We start from the raw sequence: 22,043 nt of genomic DNA, 5'->3' as shown, positions 1-22,043 counted from the left end.
CTCAGGGAGGTAATTAATAGTTTTGAAGTTAAAGCAAAACTAGGTAAGGTAACTAAAGTAATGAGCCAGCAAGTAATTCACCTCTTTAACTAGGTATAACTCATTCCCAGTTCTATATCCGTGTATCTTCCTTTTACTCTCTACATTTATGTTCTCCCATTGTTGGTCCATCAATTTATGTGCAACCCTACAAAAAACAAGTATAGTAAGTTGGGATTTCAATTTCCAAGCTTTCCTTTTATCATTAGAGGAAATCATAAAGTACAAACTCCACATTTCAAATACTTTGCAAATAATCTCATTTCCTTTTCAAAACATAGAGATTACCTTCTTAAAATAATTCTCTCTTCTAAATTCAAGAATGACAATGCAAAATTTAGTTCCTAATTAACTTTACCAATGACTGCTGTAAAACTCTGGGTGATGTTAACTTTTAGGTTAAAAAAACAAACATTTAAAAAAATTTATCCCATTACTTAAAGAACACGTAACTTGTCAAGTGAGAGACTAGATAGGCAAAGAGATGAAAAAATGACCTGATGAGTACACTGACAGGAAATAAAGTAGAGTTTGCCTGGTTGAGAAGCAGTTGATTGATATGGAGTATAACGCTTGTTTAAAGTAACCACAGGCTATTATTATGAAGATTTACTAGGGCACCTGGATATATTTAGTGCACCTATTATTTAATTAATCTCATAGAAAACTCACAAATGAGGTAAAAAAGGCTTAAAGTCAAAAGTCACTCAAGAACTTAAAATGAAAACAAATAACACAATTATCTCAATTCTATTTTAATATTCTTTTGCTTTGACGGCATTATGAAATAGAAAATTTCACTCCTTCAGAAGTTACATTTGATAAAACAAAGCACACCTAGAACTTTCATCCCAATTATACCCAAGGAAAAAAAATTATCATCACTCTGATGTTACTTTAGTCTTATAAACTAGAAATACTCCAGAAATGGAACCGGATACTGAATACATATACTTAATAATGGATGCAACAAAACTGGGAAATAAATATTTAAAAAACTGGGAAATAAACACTTTAAAAAGTAGAACTTATGCTTAATCTTATTCACATGAAGAACTCTAATCTTCATTCCCAGTATATGATACCCATTCTTTATGTAAAAAGCATAATCCTTCTTTATTGGATTGAAAAAAATAAACTATTGGTTTTCCCCCAAAAACAAATCAAATGAAAGGTAGATCATTTTGAAAAGTCCCATTCTCTCTTCCAAATACAAACTACAGAATAATCAGAAAACAATTTCTAGTTAGTTTGTTATTAAGTGTAGAATAATGAAAAAGAAAACATGGCGTAGACTTTGCCAAGCATTACTCCAACAGATCAACTTCCTCAGCCCTGTAAAAACTATTTAGGGCATAAACCATGTTCAGAAGGGAATTCTTTGAAACTCCTCAAAATTGTTTTGCAAGTTCATAATTTATAACAAGAAGATAAGAATTTAATAAGGAAACTAAAGGAACAAATAAATAGAAAGATATTCCATGTTCAAGGATTTAATAGTGTTAAAATGTCCAAACTACTCAAAGCAATCTTACAGATTCAATACAATGTTTATCAAAATTCCAGTGGCATTTTTCACAGAAATAGAACAATCCTAAAATTCGTATGGAACCACAAAAGACTCCATAAAGCCAAAGTCATCTTGAGGAAGAAGAACAAAGCTAAAGGTATCACATTCCCTGATTTCAAACTATATTACAAATCTATAGTAATCAAAACAATGTTATGGTGTGAAACAGACGTATAGATCAATAGAACACAAGAGAAAACCCAGAAATAAACCTATGCATATATGATCAATTAATTTAAAACCTATTAATTAATTAATAGGTTAATTAATCAATTAATTTAAACCTATGCATATATGATTAATTAATTTAAAGGAGCCAAGAATATACAATAGGAAAGGACAGTTTCATCAATAAGTGGTACTGGGATAATTGGACGGCAACATACAAAAAATAAAAAATAAAAGGTCCCAAACCACTTTCTCACACCATAAACAAAAATTAACTCAAAATGGATTAAAGATTTGAACGTAAGACCTGAATCCACAAAACTCCTAGAAGGAAACATAGGCGGTAAGCTTCTTGACATTGGTCTTGGAGAAAATTTTTTGGATCTAATACCAAAAGCAAATAAAACAAAAGCAATAATAAACAAGTGGGACTATATTGAACTAAAAAGCTTCTGCATAGCACAGGGAACCATCAACAACATAAAGAGATAGCCCACTGAATGGAGGAAAATATTTTCAAATCATATATTTCAAAGGGGTTAATACCCAAAATAAATTACAAACTTGTACAGCTCAACAGCAAAAAATTAATCTGATTAAAAATGGGCAGAAGATGACGGAGAACTGACCTGGGATGGTGAACACATAATACAATACACAGATGAAGTATTATAGAATTGTACACCTGAAACCTTTATAATTTTATTAATCAACTTCACCCCAATAAATTCAATAAAAATTTTTAAAAAGAAAAAAACGGGCAGAAGAGATAAATAGACATTTTCCTGAAGAAGAGCCCTATGAGGGGCAGAGAGAAAAAAAAAGGAGGGTGGGAAAGGGTATTTTGTCAGGATTTCTAGATCACCATTGACTGATTTCTGAAACAACTCATTTGTTTTAGCATTGATCCAATTATGGTCTATGTATACATTTTGCCCTATTTTTTTTCTACTGGATCTTCAGTGTAGTTTTTAAACCTACAAATTAGTTATTAGTATTTTACAGACACAATGTTTAGCTTTATATACATGCTTAGAATTTTATTTCCTCATTTCTTCTTGCATCTCCTTTCATCCAGAGATCACTTTTTAAAAAGATTTTACCAGATATATCTGCAGTTAAAGACTTAAACTGAATTTACAGCTTAGACTAATCTGTTTAACAGAACCCAGAATATTAGTAACTTGTATGCTTTAATATACTTATCCAAAAGTGCCATTTGACAGCATTTTACAACCTGCACATTATAATAGTATTAATAGTTTTCTACAAATTTCTTTTAATATTCTATATTTCTATAATATAATATTTTCCTATTAAATAAGAAACTTAGAATATTTTTTCAGGGAATTCTTACTTTTTCCCTCTATTATGGACACTAAACAATTTTGAGGAAAAATTAGTTTGATTCTAGGAAGTCACAGGTGAGATATTTACCACTTTAAATATTAGTAACAGGAAAAAAGATTAATAGCACTATATATTGAACAGAAATATTCACTGTCCCTAATATCTCATGGTCCTTTCATAAACAATGATGATTCCTTTTAGAATTGCCTGGTAAAGAAGCACTCTTATGAGAAAATGAAGCTAAAATCGTAAGTTGGATGTGACGTATTGTATTTCTGTATTTTTTTGAATCAAGACTAGATAAACAGCAGATGGAGTGCCTTGAGTGGCTAAAAGAATACTAATAATGTTTTGTTTGTTTTGTATAAAAAAATTTATTTTTAGAATTCTACAAATGGCTCCCATGTAAATTTGATACTTAGCTAAGCTGCTTGTATTACGATAACACATTTCTATCATTGAAACACAGGTTCTGGGTATCCAAATTCCTTGGGATACATAGCACTGCATTAGATGGACAAAAGAGATTTAAAAAATGAACAGGCATTTTAGGAAAGAAAGTGTGTTCTTTTGAAAATTGAAAAGAAATGTTTAATAGAAAAAACTGATTATAGTACAGAATATCGGAAATAACACTTTTTCAAGCTTCAAGAAGTATGCACCTGTAGCTATAGAATATTGAAATTTTCCTTTATGCAAGGCACTCTAGCAAGAAGTTTAAATTTATTTTCTCCTTTAATCTTCATAGCCACCCATAAGACAGGTATTACTCTATATATGTAACATTATTTCCTACATTTTACATGGGGAAGGTGAGGACCAAAATGTTAGAGATAAGTCATAAACCCAGCCTGTCTGCCTTTAAAGCCCATGTTTTTTGCCCTGGCTGGCGTAGCTCAGTGGATTGAGCGCGGGTTGCGAACCAAAGCGTCGCAGGTTTGATTCCCAGTCAGGGCACATGCCTGGGATGCAGGCCATGACCCCCAGCAACCGCACACTGATGTTTCTCTCTCTCTCTCTTTCTCCCTCCCTTCCCTCTCTAAAAAATAAATAAAATCTTAAAAAATTTAAAAAGCCCATGTTTTTAACCAATATGTTACATTGCAATGCTTTTTTAGAAATATCAACAACCTTTGGGACTTGTAACTCTTTCACAAAATGCTTTGAGCCTCTTAGAAGGCACTAAATAGAGGAAATTACTTAAAAAAAAACCCAAATATTTGGAAAATTACTAATATGTTAAATAATATATCAGATGGAAATGCACTTTAAGAATAAACTTTACTAATCTGAAATTGTAAAATAGACATTATTCTGACAACTCAGGCTATGTATATTTCATAATTCTGGATTCAGGCATTAAATACTACTTTCTCAAGTATTATTTAATACACATTTTGAGAAAAGTGTTCTTGCTAAAATCAGTTAGTACAACATATTTTAAAATCTAAGCAGTAAATTTCTGTTTACAGCAAGGATACCATTTTAAATGTTCTTAAATCCTTTATACAAGCCCATTTTTCTTCAAACTATGGATTTAAATACAAGCCATTTGCATTAAACACAACTGGTATTTTAAAACAATTTGACAACTGCTTCACAAACTGATTTTTCAAATATCTGAGGGGGACCAAATATATGGTGACTGAAAATGACCTATATGATCTTGTTAACCAGTATCACTCCAACAAATTTAGTAAAAAGTATTTGAAAGCTATTGATAATAGCTCTAGTTTGGGTGGGCTATACTTTGCTGACTACTGATCTACTGTTAATGTGTGTAAGCCATATTCTTTCTTTTTGCTTCAACTTCTTCCCTTTAGAGTGGCAGGAATGAAGCCATACTATCTATATCATAAGGTGGTTGTGGGTATCAAATAAGATCACAGGTTTTACCCACAATGAAGTTTATATAAGTAAGAGTTCATATTTATAACACTTCATGTTTTTTGAACAAGCCAAATTTAACTCAACACCTATTACTTAAGATTGAAAAGCAAGAGTCACAAGGGAGTTCCTGGGATTCATACAAGGAATAAAACTTCAATCATACTTCCACTAATCTTCCAGAACAGCCTCTCAACTACTATGCTGGAAAAAAAAGTTAACACTAATTCTGGAAAAGAAAAATACTGCAGGGAATTAAAAAATGCATGTATGTGAGTATTAATCTATGAGGTGTTAGTGTGAAAAACATCCCCTTCCATCAGAATTGGGAAAACTTTTCTATGAAGGAAGAAAGGCCAGAAATTCCCAACTTGAAATCATAAAAGGCATATACATATACATACATACATACATACATACATACATGAATACATAAAGTTGTTTGGGGCCAGTATGGAAAAATGAATGAGTGACCAAAGTGGTTAATAATTTTTTTTGGTTAAACTTTAAATAACTAATTAATGCACTTCAAAAATCAAGATATATTCACCATGCATGAGTTGAATTTTCAAGAATTCAGAAAAACAAAGTATAGTTGACCACTGAACAACACAGATTTGAACTACGTGGGCCACTTATATGCAGATTTTTTACAATAAATACACAGTCAGTCCTCCGATCCCCAAGTTTTGCAACTGTGGGTTCAACCAACTGCTAACTGTATGCATGCACTATTCTATGCCATTTTATAAAAGGGGCTTGAGTATCATGGATTTTGGTATCCATGAGGTTCCTGGAAACAATTCCCTGTAGATATCAAGGGATAACTATAGTTACGTTTTGGGGAAGTCAAAAGTTATATACAGATTTTCTATTGCATGGGGGTTGGCACCCCTAATCTCCACATTATTCAAGGGTCAACTGTAATTCTAAAGAAAAGCAGAAGAAACAAAGTAAGGTAATGACAGAAATAACTGAACTAAAAAGATAATCCTCTAGTAAGATTGATCAAGGGAAGGAAAAAAAAAAGATCATACTTTAGAACCAAAAAGTAAATAGTAACAATTTTCAAAATAAAAAAATGTGAATAGCTTTATACCAATTTATTTGAAAAGATGAAATGTTTTTAGAAAAATATTAAATCCCAAAAATGCCTCAAGAAGAAATAAAAGACCTGAATAAAACAATTATGATTAAAGAAAACTTGTCTTAAAAGGAAGAAGAGAGGTGATAGCTACCAGTAGTATAGTTCCAGAGAAGGTTTTAAGACGAGAAAGATAAATACTCAGCATCATCTCCTCTGAATTACTTACCTTGTTCCACCCCTTTCCTAGGACTAAATCCCAGATGAGTGTGAGCAAGTTACTACACATTTCTAAGCCTCATATGAGACAGATGTTTAAGAACTCTACAGAAAGAACCTAAATAAATGATCTCCAAAGTTCTTTCTAAATCTAAAATTCTATGATTACGATTATCTAATCTCTTTAAACTAAAAGGGAAGTTACAAAATACTCAGTATGCAAAAGAGAAAAACCAAGACCAATTAAGAGATGAGCTGGTTTGTATAACTGCATTCTATTACTTTTGCAAAACTGTTAAACAATTAATTCCTATTTTGAATATCAGTAAGATTTCCACAAAAAGAAAGTGCCTTTTTTGTTAGAGTTGGTAAAGTGCTTCTTCCCCTCAAACCTGAAGACTTCTAAAGAATCCAGAAGCAACTGTTTTGAGGTAACAGAAGTAAATTGCTTAAAAGCCCATAGCTTAGACTTGTAAAAGCTGAATTTTAAAAGAAAAATGTTTATAGAGACATGTGTATGACATTATTACTACAATATATTTTGTTCATTATCTTCACTTTAAACTTTTAATGTACAAGTTGAAGGTTCATGAAGAGTTTTTTAAAAACCCAGCTAAGATTAGCTCTTTATAGTAATATATCCTCTTTTCACTATTACATATTCTGAAATTTAGAACAAGGTATCCCTTACCTGATATGGGCATGGAATGTGATATTCTCTGCAGCGTTCTTGTATCCATGTTGTTTCCCAGATGCCACGGTAAGCTTGCTCGTAAAAGTAGCATCCAATTACAACCAAGAGTGGTACGAGATAAAGAATGCTGAAAACACCAATCCGGATCATAAACTTCACCAATTTATCTTGGTTCTCCTTTTCTAACGGAATCTCAATTCGGACTCTGTTTAGTGATATAATGCCAGCTAAGAGGAGTGAAATTCCAACCACCACGTATAGGCAGAGGGGTGCAAGAACAAAATATCTCAATGCATCAACATCGTAGAGGCCAACAAAACACACGCCACTGATATTGTCACCTTCAATTTTATTCATCGCTAAAAGGATGATAGTTAGAGTTCCAGGGATGCCCCATGCACTGGCGTGAAACAGCAATGCTTTCTTCTCAATAGCTTCACTACCCCACTTTGGCACAGCTGCCAAGAACCATGTGATGGTAAGAATTACCCACCAAACGCTGCCAGCCATAGTAAAAAAATAAAGTACCATAAAAAGCATGGTACAGGCTTTATTATGAGATCCTTGTGTTACTGTGGAAGCCTTATACTGTGCAGGGCTAGATGCGTTGCAGGCTACTCGGTCCTCAAGCAAAAACCCGATGAAGAAAATTAAGGATACCATCATGTAGCAGACTGCATAAAATATAATAGGTCTTTCAGGATAACGGAATCTTGTGACATCAATCAAAAAAGTTAAAAAAGTAAACAACGTGGCAGAGAGGCAAATGATTGAAATCAATCCTATGAAATATCGAGCAAATGAAAGTTCTTCTCTCCTAAAGTACATATTTGGACAAGGAGGTGAACAATCACGCACACGCAGAAAAGAATAACCAAGGTCAGGATCAATTTTCAACTCTCGGGGACACCAAAAACCATAGTCCCTCTGCACTGCCACTGGGGCTCCTTCAGTAGGATCTCCAGCTAAATTCAGATCCACAAGTCGAGGGTATGGCTCATCACAATCTGGGAACCTAAAAAATACAAAATGAGAACCATTTTACTTATTGGGAAATCTATTGAGACCTAACAATTTGTATTTCCAAATTTAGCACCTGTGACCTTAATATTTATTATTATGTCCTGGGAGCACATTACAATAAGTAGAAATAAAGTAAATAGTGATAACTTCTGTGTGGATAATACAACTAGATTTTCATAGTTGACCAAAAATGATAAGGTTTTATACTTGTTTGTTTTTTTTAAAACAGTAGTTTTTCTTAAAACAGTCAAGCATAGCCATCAAAAAAGTATATATACATAAACTTTTTATTTAGGACACACAATATAAACATATATAAAATAAGTAAATGTAAATGTATAGCTACAAGAGAATAGAAGCTGAAAGTTAATTTTGTCTAACTACAGTATAGTCCTCAATATCCTCTAGATCCAAATAGAACTTAAACATAAGAGTTAAAAATATTCCCTAAATGCATGGCCCAAGGTATTTCGAGTTAGATTAGCATTTTAAAATCATTACAAGTGGCTTAGTTTTTAGGGGTTTTTTTTTCTTTTCATTTTATAGTCACTCTCTGCTTATCATATTAGTTAATTAAAGGCCTTCCAAGGTCTCCAATGTCAACTAGTTCTTTTCTACCACCCCGAATTTCTCTGCAACCCATTGTATTCTCTAATTCAGTTATTCTCAAACTTTAAAGTGAATGAAAAAACTTAAGGTCCTTTTTTTAAAGTGTAAATTCTTGGTCCCCACCACCACAAATCAGTATAATTCCAGTATACCTGTGCTAGAGCCCAAGAAATGTGCATCTTAACAATTTTTCAGATCCAAAGACTTGAGGAAGTATCACAGTCTCAGGACAAAGAAAACACAGTTGTACTGCAGACACACTTACATGACTAAGGGTACTATTCTCACAAACTTCTTGCATCTTCAAATTTCTTTCCAGTAACAGTTTCTACACCTTTCAGATGCCCACTAACTAAATGTTGACTAGTTTATATGCATCAAATAGTTTCCAAGAAACTATCATTGATATTGTTTGCCAAATGCATGCATAACCTTGTGCTGTAGCAGATTAAACTTTTATTTTCCAATATAAACCATTTTCTTCACAGGGCTTGGAATTATAAAACCTAAAAACAGAAACTTATTGCATTCAGGCATTTATTGGAATCCTGCAGTATATGCCAGGGGGTTAACATACAGAAAAAAGAACAAAAAATACAAAACAGGATCTCTATCCTTGAGTCTAAAAGGAGATAGAAACTTGTAAAAACAACATAAAATACTGCAGTGTGATAACGAACCAATCAAATCTATATAAAGTATAAACTGATATAGTGAAGGATTAATTATTTCAGGTGAAGAGGTTATAAAAGACTTCAATTTTGAATCAGTATTTGCCAGTATTGAAGTATGCCAAACAGTACTTCTGCAAGAAAGGCAAGCAAAAGCATCAAGGTCTGAACAGGATGTGTATAGTATTGCTGGAACTTGAGGTGTGCATGACTTGTAACAAGAGATGAGGTTGGAGAGGTAAGCATGTTGCAGAAATATATGTGTGTGTGTCGTGTGTATGTGCATGCATATAAACATAAACAATGACATAAAATTTAAAACTATGCAAAGTAATACTATATATTTTTACAGATGTATTTGTATACCCAAATGCCAATTCAACATATATATGCCCTTCACTCTTTAAGCTTTCCAAAACCAAACTCTTAATTTCTACTTCTTAGATTTCTCCATCTCAAGTGATAATTCCATTCTTCTGGTTTGCTTGGGCCAAAACCTTGCGGTCATCTTTGAAGTCTGTTCTCTCTCATTAACACCTCACAATCTACCAGCAAATCCTGCCATTCTACTTTGTGATATATCCAGAATCTGACAACTTCTCTTTTTCTCCATTGCTGCCCCCCAATTTGAGACATCTGCACCTCTTTCCTGGACTTCCGGGAGTGGCTTCCAATTGCTGATTTCCACTTCCACACAGCAGCCACACCTGTGCTCAGATCATGTTTCTTCTGCTCAAAATCCTCCAATGGCTTGCTTCCCTTCTCACTCGGAGTCAAATCCAAATTCTACGCCAGAGCTACAAAACGCCTCCCACCCCCCAGTACTTTTCTGATATTAGTTTATCTTTCCATTCTCCCTTACTCACTGGGCTCTAGCCCCTTTGGTCTCCTTGTTGTTCTTTGACTATACCAAGCATGCTTCCACTCAGAACCTTTAAACTGGCTGCTGTTTCCTCACCTGGACTGTTTCCTCTAAATATCTGTATTATTTTGTTCTTTCACTTTACTTAGGTCCCTGTTCAATGCCTCCTTATCAAAAAGGCCTCCCTTATGTCTCTACAAAAAGAGAGTCCTTCTGCTTCCCTATATTGTATCACTATCACCTAACTCTACTCTTTCTTAATAGCCATTCCTTACCATCTGACATTATCTATGTGGTATCTCCTGCCACTAGCACTTCAGCTCCGTAAGAACAGAGACAAATTTTGTTCACTGCCTGTCTTCAACATAGAATAGTGCCCAGCACACAGAACACATCCAGTATTTGTTGAATTAATGATTGTTGAATAAATATTTTCATGTAGCCCTACCCAAGACCAGAGTGTCAAACTCATTTTCACTGGGGGCCACATCAGCCCCTGGTTGTCTTCAAAGGGCTGAATGTAATCTTAGGATTGTATAAACGTAACTACTCCTTAATAGTTAAGCGAGAGCTCAGCACTGCCACCGGGTAAAAACAAGGTGCCGGGCCAGATAAAACAAGGTGGAAGGCCATATTTGGCCCATGGGCCTTGTGTTTGCCACCTGTGAATTAGAAGATGACTGGGAGCAGTCCTGAAGACTGATTTGAGCTGGGCGAAAATGGGGAAAAAGATACCAGTTGAGCCAGAACTAAAACCATATAAGGCAGTGAGAATGTGACAGCTATGGCCCTTGCCGGGTAGCTCAGTTGGTTAGAGTGTCATCCTGATACTCTTAGGGTTGTGGGTTCAATCCCAGTCAGGGCACATACAAGAATCAACCAGTGAACACATGAATAAATGGAACAACAAATCAATGTTTTTCTCTCCCTTCCTTTCTCTCTCAAATCAATAAATAAGAATTTTAAAAAGAAAAGAATGCAACAGCTATGAAATTAGATTAAAGCAATGGGATTTATAACTGATTGAATATGGAAGCTAAGGTCAGTGAAGGAGGAAGATGACCTCCAGAGAATAAAAAAAATGTTCTAGGAATAAATTAAATTTTAGACATGTTGAACTTTAGGTATCTGAGACAAATTCAGGCTAGGATTTTCCAATGGCTTCTGGATATGGAGATTCGGAACTTGTCAAGTTCCGAAGAAGATGTCAAGGCTATAGATATAGACCTAGGAGTCAGTCATCAGTATATGAAAAAGAGGTTAAAATCAGTACAATGTTATTATCTGGGGAAAGCATGTAGAAATCAAAGAGAACAGGAACAGAACTCTGAGAAGCACCAGTATTTAAGTGTCAGAAAGAAGAGGATCCAAGAAAGAAAACTGAGAAGGGTTGGTCTGAGATATAGCAGACCACAACAGTTCACATATGATGGCCTAGCTGATTTTTAGGAAAGGAAGAAAGGCTAAGGTTGAGGGGAATAAGGGTCAAATATAGACTAAAAGTAAAATATGGGTTTGAAGTGGGTTATGTAGCTTTGGCAGAGGTGCTAAGGGGAATGAAAATAAATTTCCCTGATGACCAAATTCAAAATTGACCAAGACAAACAGCAAACAGAACTGCTTTGGGTTGAATCTTTAAATAAAAGCACAGGTAATTTAATAAGAAATTGGTTGAATCAATGTAGTTGGAGATTTGAACAAGTACAGTGGAAGGAATAAACTGAAATTGCTAGCAAAAGTGTTATTTCAAGTGATGGATCACAAAGCTTAGTTAGATCAGGAAGGGGTTCTATTGGAAAAGGGGAAAACCCCAAAAGTCTGTGGGTGTCCATGATGTGAAGACAAGATACAGTAGAACAAAAATATGAGAGTTGTGAAAGAATGAAAAGTTGTTATAAAAGACCAGCTTTCCAGAATTTAAGATTTCAGAGTTAGGCAATCCCAGGCAATAGTGAGGACATAAAGAACATTTAATCCTATCAAAACAGATAAAGAAATAAGGATCATAATGAATTTCTATCTTGTCTCTAGGCTATTAACATAAAAAGACCACTAAACAATGAAAGTTAGATACAAGAAACAAAATACAATTCTGGACCATTCAATTCATAAGTGTTGTTATTAACACCAAGAAATTTACAGACTTCTAAAGCGGAACTATAAATGCTAATCAGGTGTTTGAGGACGAAGTAGATAAGAAAGCAAAATGTTAGTACGTTGACTATAAGAAATTAATGTTTTATTTCTTAAATTTTTTCCATCTCTCAAATATAACACCTGCTTTTTACCCACCTCCAAGGGCTATTGTCCAATGATAAACAAAATTAATTTTAAACACAAAAAAGAAAAGAATGTTCACTGCAGCATTGCTTCTAACAGCAAAAACATGAAAATAGCCCAAATGGCCGTCACTAGGAGATGGCTAAATAACTACAGGATATTAAAACAACTGGACATTATGTAGCAATTAAAGGGAATCAACCAGACCTAAAGATATAAATATAGATACATGTAAAGTAATTTTAATATTATTTATGAATATGTATGTAAGTACTAAGAGTATAAAAGCAAACAGGAAGGATTAACAACAAATTTAACATAATGATCACTTCATCTCTAAGGAGGAAAGGGAATGAAATCAAGACAGGTACCAAGGAAGGACTTTCCAACTCCATCTGTATTGTTTTATTTCTTAAAATGATGCCCTGGCTGGTGTTAACTCAGTGAGTTAAGCACTGGCCTGCAAACCAAAGGGTTGCCATTCCCAGTCAGAGCACATGCCTGGGTTGCAGTCCAGGTCCCCAGCAGGGGACACACGAGAAGCAATCACACACTGATGTTTGTCACCCTCTCTTTCTTCCTTCCTTTCTCTAAAAATAAATAAATTTTTTTAAAAGAAAAACTCAGAAAAAGATATTGCAAAATGTTAAGACTGGACAAAGCCAAACAGGAATAGGTACATACAAATTCCCCTTATTTTGTATTCTGAAATGTTTCAGAATACAAAAAGGTACAATGTTATATAAGAAAAACACAGCATTGTCCTGCTGGAGTAGCTCAGTTGGTTAGAGCCTCACCCTGATCCACCAAGACTGCGGGTTTGATCCCCAGTCAGGGCACATACAAGAAGCAATGAATGGGTAAATAAGTGGAACAATTTATGTTTCTCTCTCTCCAAGGTCAATTAAAAAAATACTGCTAATAATAATGTTCTCTGATACAAATCTATAAGACTGTCTAGTAAACATCTTCTAACCTTTAAGAAATGCTTACAATCTATATATTGTATGTAAATAATTAGAAAAGTATCAGACATTTTCTGGGTCTGGTCTGTTAAGGCATGACAGAAAAACAGAACTGACAGAACTACTTTAATCATTAACACATTTAAATATAAAGATATTTAAGTCCTATTAAATCACTGTTAGAGGTATTTAATGATGAGGCAACAAATGATTATTTTCTTCTCTGTATTTTCTAATTTTCATAAATGGCATTACTTTTATAACCAGAAAAAATTTTTAAGGGAGAAAAAAATCAACTATTCTGTTGATTCAGGATTCAGTCTTACAGTCTCCTTAATCCTTTTAAAAACTTCTTCATAGTAACGTTTGTCTTTTTTTACCTTTTTTATATAGTGCTTCCAAATTTCTAAGGAAATTAATAATTCTGAAGCCATAAACAGCTGTTTGAAATGAAGACTAATATATACACTTTTAAAAAGTTTTAAAAAATTGATGAATTAGAAGACAAGTAACTTTTAAATATGCTGCAACATAAGTAATGATCGATGAAAAATATGATTTCCGCACCTACTGCATTCCATATCTTCAGGCCAAGGAACACCAAACATCTCCATAAGCTTTGAACACTCGCTGTAAGCCCGCTGACACAGCCTACGACAGGGGAGTGTGACCCGTCCATATTCCATACAAATAGGAGCATAGAGTGCACAAAGAAATGGCCGGAAATCCCGAGAACAATCCAGATTCACCATAGGGTGGAATGGCTAGGAAAAAGTTAAAATTGAATTAGAGAAATAGTATATAAAGTTTTCTATATACAATATTACAATATTCATTTTTTGCTTTAAAAAATTTCTGAATGTTATTAAAAATTGTGAAGGAGAGCTTTTTTTTAAAAAAATAAACCCTCTTAACCCTGGAAATTCTGATTTGGTTAAGTCTGAGGTGTATCCCAGAATCTATATGTATATTTTAATTTTTACAGGTGATATTAATGAAGAGACATGGATGAGAACCACTAACAATATGATCCATTTTATAAAGAAAAAATATAAAAGATCTATGCCAAATGCTCAAAAGAGTGATTACTACTTGTAAGAGATTTTAATACTCTTCCTTTCATGTATTTCAACTTCTACATTTTCTTCAATTAACATGTATCAGCAGGAGAGAGAGGACAAGCAGTAAAAGGGAAGGAGAGGGCAGGGAGAGAAGTAGGTATACTAATAGTTATTTTGAGGATGAGAAGTAGGGAAGAGATCACTCCCCTTTTCTCGTATTTTATTGTTCTTTTTGTGTTAAAAATTTTTTTTAAAAAAAGAAGAGTTCTTAAACTCTGAAACCACATGATATAAATAGAGCTAACAAAGCTGTTGTTAAGAAAACAGAAAGAAAAATAGTGGTGGCTCCACAATACTTACAAGTCATCATCATAATCACAGGACTAGATCAAATATCCCAAGAAGTATACATCTGGGCTTTTGGCTGTCAAGTATTTTTTTCACTGGTTTATATTAACAGTTTCAATGTCACTGTTGATTTTGAATTGATAACAAATATTCTCACCACTAGGTCTAATGAGTAAAGAATCAATTTATTTCTACACTAATATATGAAGCAGGACCCCCCCCCCCAAAAAAAAAAAACTGATATTATCTTCTGGGCCCCTATAGTACAGGCTTCCCTAGCTAGGTGAGTGTTCTAGGAACTCATCTGTATCAGTGTACCAGCTGGTGTAGTTGTGAGAGGCTGCATTCAGCTTCATTAAATTTTTTCTGAAGAGTCTTTCAACATTTGCCCATTTCATGATGAATGATTTACAAGCGCACCTGCCCACACCACACTGAGTGTTCAGCAGTTTTTGACCAAAACCGGCATGACTCCCATGTCCCACCCTCCCTATTCATCAGTCTTGCCCTGCCCCCAAGGGACTTTGTTTCTCCAGATGAAAAAAGTCTTCAAAAGGAAACTTTTTACATATGTGAAAGTGGTGAAACAAAAATACAGCAGAAGCATTAAAAGGCATCAAAATTGATGAGTTCAAAAACTGTTTTGAGCAGTGGAAAAAAAGTCTTGAGAAAAGACCCACTTTATCAAATGGAGAGTTCTCTAAAGGTGACCAAAATTTAAACATGTAAGAATATTCAATTTTTTAGAAATAAATTCCAAGTTTTGTGGGTCCTTCCTCGTATATTTTCCAGAGATCTTCCACACACAATGTAGTCAGAAAAGCAAGAGTTACTTAAAGAAACTTATGTCAAAGTTATTAACTGTTCATGGATGTGACATGCAATATATTATATATCAATACACTATCTGTAGTGATAAACTATATGTTACTATCATCTCCAGGTATTAAGGAGCAGTTTGTATTAAATCAATGATTCCATCAAGAAAAACATTGAAATATAGAAAAAAAGTTTTAAAATTGAAGGCTTTGGAGAACTACTAAAAGAAAAGAACTACACAGACCAAGAATCCAGAGAACAGGAAAGCATGTTGAAGTGCCCTGGTTAGTGTAGCCACATTTCCAAGGAGGTGTTTATTGAATCTGGGCATAGGGCAAGAGGCTAAGAATCAAGTTTTCCCTAAGTTGATGCTAGAACACCGAGAAACAATCAAAGCTTTGATGGTCTTGTGAGGCTACAGACAAAACTCACATGCAAAAAAAATAAAGTTGGACTCTTGCTTTACATCACATACAAAAAATAACTCAAAATGCATCAGAGGCCTGAATATAAGAACAAAATCTATGAAACTTACAGAAGAAAACACATGAGTAAACCTTCATGACCTCAGATTTGGCAATGGTTTCTTCATTATGACACCAAAAACACAAAAGAAAAAATAGATAAACTGGACTTCATAAAAAATCAAATTCAAAATTAAAAGTTTTTCTGTATTAAAGGACACTATCAAGAGAATAAACAGACAAACCTCTGAATGAAAGAAAATATTTGTAAATCTGATATCTGATAAGGGTCTAGTATCCAGAATACATAAAGAACTCCTATAACTCATCAAAAAGACAAACAACCCAATTTTTTTAAATGGGCCAAGAACTTGAACAGACATTTCTCCAAAGAAGTTATGCAATGACCAATAAGCATATAAAAAGATGCTCAATGTCATAGTCATTAGGAAAATGTAAATCAAAACCACAATGAGATACTATATCACACCCACTAGGATAGCTATAATCTAAACAAACAAACAAACAAATAAAAAGAAGTGTTGATAAAACTGTGGAGAAATTGAAACCTTATACACTGTTTATGGGAATGTAAAATGAGGCAACTAATATGGAAAAGTTTGGTGATTCCTCAAGAAGTTAAATACAGACTTAACATATGATCCAGCAAGTCTACCTAAAGTCCAGCACATACATACCTAAAAGGATTAAAAATGGTGTTCAAGCAAAGATCTATATATGAATGTTCATAGCAGAGCACCATTATTCATAATAGCCAAAAGGAAAAAAATAAACGAAAAGCAAGCAAATGGGAAAAAAATAAAGAGGAGAAATCAATGAAACTGAAAATGGACAAACAACAGAGAAAAAAATCACTCAAACCAAGAGCTGGTTCTTTGAAAGTATCAAAAATTTAGATAAGCTTTAAGCCTGGGTAGGGTAGCTCGGTTGGTTAGAGCATCATCTCAATTCACTAAGGTTGCAGGTTCAACCTTCAGTCAGGGCAATACGAGAAGCAGCCAGTGGGTGCGGGGTGGCTGGAGCAACAGATGGATGTTTCTCTCTCTTTCTCACCTCTTCCTTTCTCTAAAACCTATAATTTTTTAAAAAAATTTTAATTGATAAGCTTTTAGCAAGACTGATAAAAATGAGAAACACAAATTACTAATATCAAGAATGAAAGAAAGGATGTTATTAGAGTCTCTGCAGACATTAAAAAGGGAATACATATCAATAGATGCAGAAAAAGCATTTGATAAAATCCAGCACCCATTTATGATAAAAACTTTCATACTTCAACATAATAAAGGCCATATACTTTATACATACAACTTACATACAACATCATACTCACATACAACATCATACTCGATGGGCAAAAACTAAAGCGTTTCCTCTAGTATCAGGAACAAGACAGGGATGTCCACTTTCACCACTCTTATTCAACATAGTACTGGGAAGTCCTAGCTACAGCAATCAGAGAGGAAGAAATAAAAGCATCCAAATTGGAAAGGAGGAAGTAAAACTGTCATTATTCATTGATGACATGATATTGTACATAAAAAATGCTACTGACTCCACAAAAAGAAATACTACTACTAGACCTCATAAATTAATTTGGCCAAGTAGCAGGATACAAAATCAATACTCAGAAATCCATGGCATTTCTATATACCAATAATGAACTATCAGTAAGAGAAACTAAGAAAACAATCCCATTTACTGTTGCAACAAAAAAAAGTGAGATACCTAGGAACTAATTTAACCAGGAGATAAAAGACCTGTATTTGGAAAACTATAGGACACTGAAGAAAGAACCTGAGGAAGATACAAGTAAGTGTAAGAATATGCCATGCTCGTGGGCTCGATGAATTAACATCATTAAAATGTCTATACTACCCAAAGCAATCTACAGATTCAATATAATTCCTATTAAAATACCAATGGAATATTTCACAGATCTAGAACAAATATTCCAAAAATTTATATGGAACCAAAAATGACCCCGAATAGCCTCAGCAATTTTGAGAAAGAAGAACAAAGTTGGAGGTATCTGATACCAAACTATACTATAAGGCCATTGTGATCAAAACAGTCTGGTAATGGCATAAGAATAGGCACATAGACCAATGGAACAGAATAGAGAGCCTGGAAATAAACCCATGCCTTTATGGTCCATTAATATTTGACAAAGGAGGCAAGAGTATACAATGAAGTAATGACAGCATCTTCAATAAATGTTGGGAGAACTAGACTAGTACTTGCAAAAAAATGAAACTAGACCACCAACTTACAGCATACACAAGAATAAACTAAAAATGCATAAAAGACTTAAATATAAGTCATGATACCATAACAATTCTAGGAAAACAGAGGCAGTAAATTTCAGATATCTTGTGTAGCAATGTTTTTGCCAACATATTTCCTAGGGCAAGGGAAACAAAGGAAAAAATAAATGAGACTGCATCAAATTTAAAAGCTTCTGCACAGTTAAAGAAACCATCAGCAAAATGAAAATGGAACCCACTGTAAAGTAAAACATATTTGCCAATTATACATCAGACAAGAGTTTAATCTCCAAAATATATAAAGAACTCATGACTCAACACCAGGAAGACAAACAACCCAATTAAAAAATGGGCAAAGGACCTGAATAGACACTTCTCCAAGGACATACAGATGGCTTACACACATATGAAAAAATGCTCAACATCACTGGCAATCAGAGAGATACAAATTAAAACCACAGTGAGATACCACCTCACACCTGTTAGAATGGCCACCATCAATACATCAACAAACAACAAGTGCCGGCAAGAATGTGGAGAAAAGGGAACCCTAGTGCACTACTGGTGGGAATACTGACTGGTGCAACCATTCTGGAAAACAATATGGAGTTTTCTCATGAAATTAAAAACAGAACTGCCTTTTGACCCAACAATTCCACTGCTGGGAATACATCCAAAGAATCCTGAAACACCAATTCAAAAGAATACATGTACCCCAGAGTTCATAGCAGCATTATTTACAATAGCCAAGATTTGGAAATAGCCTAAAAGTCCCTCAGTAGATGAGCTGATAAAAAAACTGTGGTGCAATTACACAATTGAAAACAATGCAGCAGTAAAAAAGAAGGAATTCTTACCTTTTGCAACAGGATGGGTGGAACTGGACACTATTATGCTAAGTGAAATAAGCCAGGCCATGAAAGACAAATACCATATGATATCACTTATAACTAGAATCTAAGGAACAAAATAAACTATCAAGCAAAATACAATCAGAGGCACAGAAACAAGGAACAGACTAATAGCTACAAGAGGGGAGGGGAAGGGGGAGACAGGTTGAAAGAAGATGAAAGAATTAGACAAAGAACATATATGCATCACTCATGAACATGAACAACAGTATGGGGACTGACTGTGGAAAGGAGGTACTGGGGGGAGGGACACAGAGAGGGAAAAATTGGGACAACCATAACAGCATAAACAATACATTTTTTTTAAAAGAGAATATTACAAACAACTCTACATACCTAGACAATTTAGATGAAGTGAACCAATTCCTCCAAAGCTACAAACTACCAAAACTCACCCAAAATGAAACTGATAATCTGAATAATCCTGTAACTATTAAAGAAATTTAATTTGTAGTTTAAAACATCCTGAAAAAGAAATGCACAGGTCAGATGATTTCACTAGTAAAATCTAACCAACATTCAAAGGATTAATACCAACTCTATACAATCTCTTCCAGAAAACAGCAGAGAATCAATCTCAATTAATTCCATGAAGCAAGGATTACTATGGAAGGCAAACAACGATAGCATAAAAGAAAACTATAAACCAGTATCCCACATGAGCATGAATGAAAAAATCCTCAACAAAACAGTAGTAAATCAAATCCAAAAATATATTAAAAGCATTATATACCATAACCTAGTATGATTTGTTCCACAAAGTCAAGGCTGACACAATATTCAAAAATCAATCAATGTAATCCACCAAATTAACATGATCATACCAAATGATGCACAAACAGCATTCATGGTATTAAAAGTTTTTAGCAAACTAGAATTACAGGGCAACTTCCTCAACTTGATGAAGTGCATCTGCTAAAACCCTATAGTTAACATCATACTTAATACTGAAACACTCGATTCTTATCTCTAAGATTGGAAACAAGGGACAAATGCCTGGTCTCACCAATCTTATTCAACATAGTACTGGAAGTCCTACCAGTGTAATAAAGCAAGAAAAGGACGTAACAGGTGTAGAGAATGGAAAAAGAAAACTATCTCTACCTGCAGATGGTATTACTGTCTACATAAAACATCTCAAGAAATCTAAAACACACACACACCTCTAAAACTAACAAGTGAGTTCAGCAGGATTGCAGGATATAATAAAAACATTTTAAAAAGTTGTATTTTTCTATATAATGAGCATGTGGAAACTAAACTAAAACATTTATAATCACTAAAAATCCCAAACATGGTATAAATCCAACAAAACATGCATAGAACTTATATAAAACAGTGATGAACTAAATCAAGGAAAACATAAATAAATGAACAGGTATACATTTTATTAGTTTGCTAAGGCACCTATAACAAAGTATCACAAAAACTGAATGGTTTAAACAACAGAAATTCATTGTCTCACATTTCTGGAAGCTAGAAGTCCAAGATCAAGGTGTTGGCAAAAAAGTTACAGCTGCACAAAAAGCAGTACATGAATTTTCATAGCAGCTTTATTTGTAATTGCAAAGAGCTGGAAACAATCCAATGTCCTTCAATGGGTGATTGGTTAAGCAAATCATAGCTCATCTCTATAATGGAATACTACTCAGCTATTAAAAACAATGATTATTCACACCTGTAACAGCTTGGATGGATCTCAAGGGCATTATCCTAAATGAAAAAAAAGCTAATCTCAAAAGATGACATACTATATGACTATTTATGTAACATTTTGAAATGACAAAATTATAGAGATGGAGAACAAATTAGTGGTTGCTTATAATTAGAAAAGGAGTTCCCTGGTGGTGATACAACAGTTCTGTCTTAACTGTAACAGTGGCTTTATCAACTTCTGCATGTGATAAAATTGCAAAGAGACACATATATGCATATATACATATATACACACACACACACACACACAAACTGAGTATATATAAAAACTGGTCAACTATGATATGGTCTATAGATTGTACTAATGTTAATTTCCAGGTTTTGATACTGTGAAATAATTAGACAAGATAGTAAGATGGGAGGAACCAGGTAGAGTACACCGAATCTCCTGTACTATTTTGGCAATGTCCCGTGAATCTATAGTTATTTTAAAATTAGAAGTTAAAAATGTACGAGAGTCACATGCTAATGGATGCACATACATCATATATGAGCATATGTACATCTTAAGCAAGTCTCAAATTTGCTTGGTGTTAAGCAATACATAAGATACCAACTAATCCAATATTATGTTATTATGCTAGTAAAACCTCCATCTGTGAGCCCCATCATGAATTACAAAATTGATGTGAGTGACATTCTGCACTGCTTGCACTGAGCCTAAAGCTACAAGTTTATGTTTCTGTCACTTATTAGCTCTAAGTACCTTGTGCTGTATCTCAGCAAGCATTTACTGACAGTTACTATAAGCCGGGCAGTGTTCTAAGTGCCTTACACACATAATTCCAATAGTCATCTCAACAGTACCATAAAGTAGGCACTATTATTATTAACCCCATTTTATAATACATGTGAAGGAAATAAGGCATAGAAAATTCAGTAATTTGCCCAAGATCACACAGCTACACAGAGTCAAGAGTCATTCATACCTTGGCATTCTTATCCAAAGCCCTTGAATTTAACCAATTTGTTCTACATAACCTCTCTCTAAACTTTAGTTTTCTCCTTTGTAAAA

The 22,043-nt window shown here is 34.0% G+C and overlaps 1 protein-coding gene across 3 annotated transcripts in view; it reads right to left on the bottom strand.

Moving 5' to 3' along the window:
- The window catches only part of FZD3 (frizzled class receptor 3), a 67,259-nt gene that overhangs the window by 26,241 nt on the left and 18,975 nt on the right, over positions 1-22,043 (bottom strand). For all 3 annotated transcript variants that reach the window (XM_045831855.1, XM_045831856.1, XM_045831857.1), the window contains 2 exons: positions 13,989-14,185; positions 7,009-8,026 (listed from right to left, as the gene is read on the bottom strand). In XM_045831855.1, coding sequence (XP_045687811.1) covers positions 7,009-8,026; positions 13,989-14,185 — 1,215 coding nt within the window. The remainder of the gene's footprint in view (positions 1-7,008; positions 8,027-13,988; positions 14,186-22,043) is intronic.

This window comes from Phyllostomus hastatus, unplaced genomic scaffold (genome assembly GCF_019186645.2).
Source record: "Phyllostomus hastatus isolate PE091 unplaced genomic scaffold, TTU_PhHast_1.1 phas_contig_159, whole genome shotgun sequence".
Lineage (NCBI taxonomy): Eukaryota > Metazoa > Chordata > Mammalia > Chiroptera > Phyllostomidae > Phyllostomus > Phyllostomus hastatus.
The sequence above is the reverse complement of the archived record's forward strand: the minus strand, read 5'-3'. Positions and strand labels throughout refer to the sequence as shown.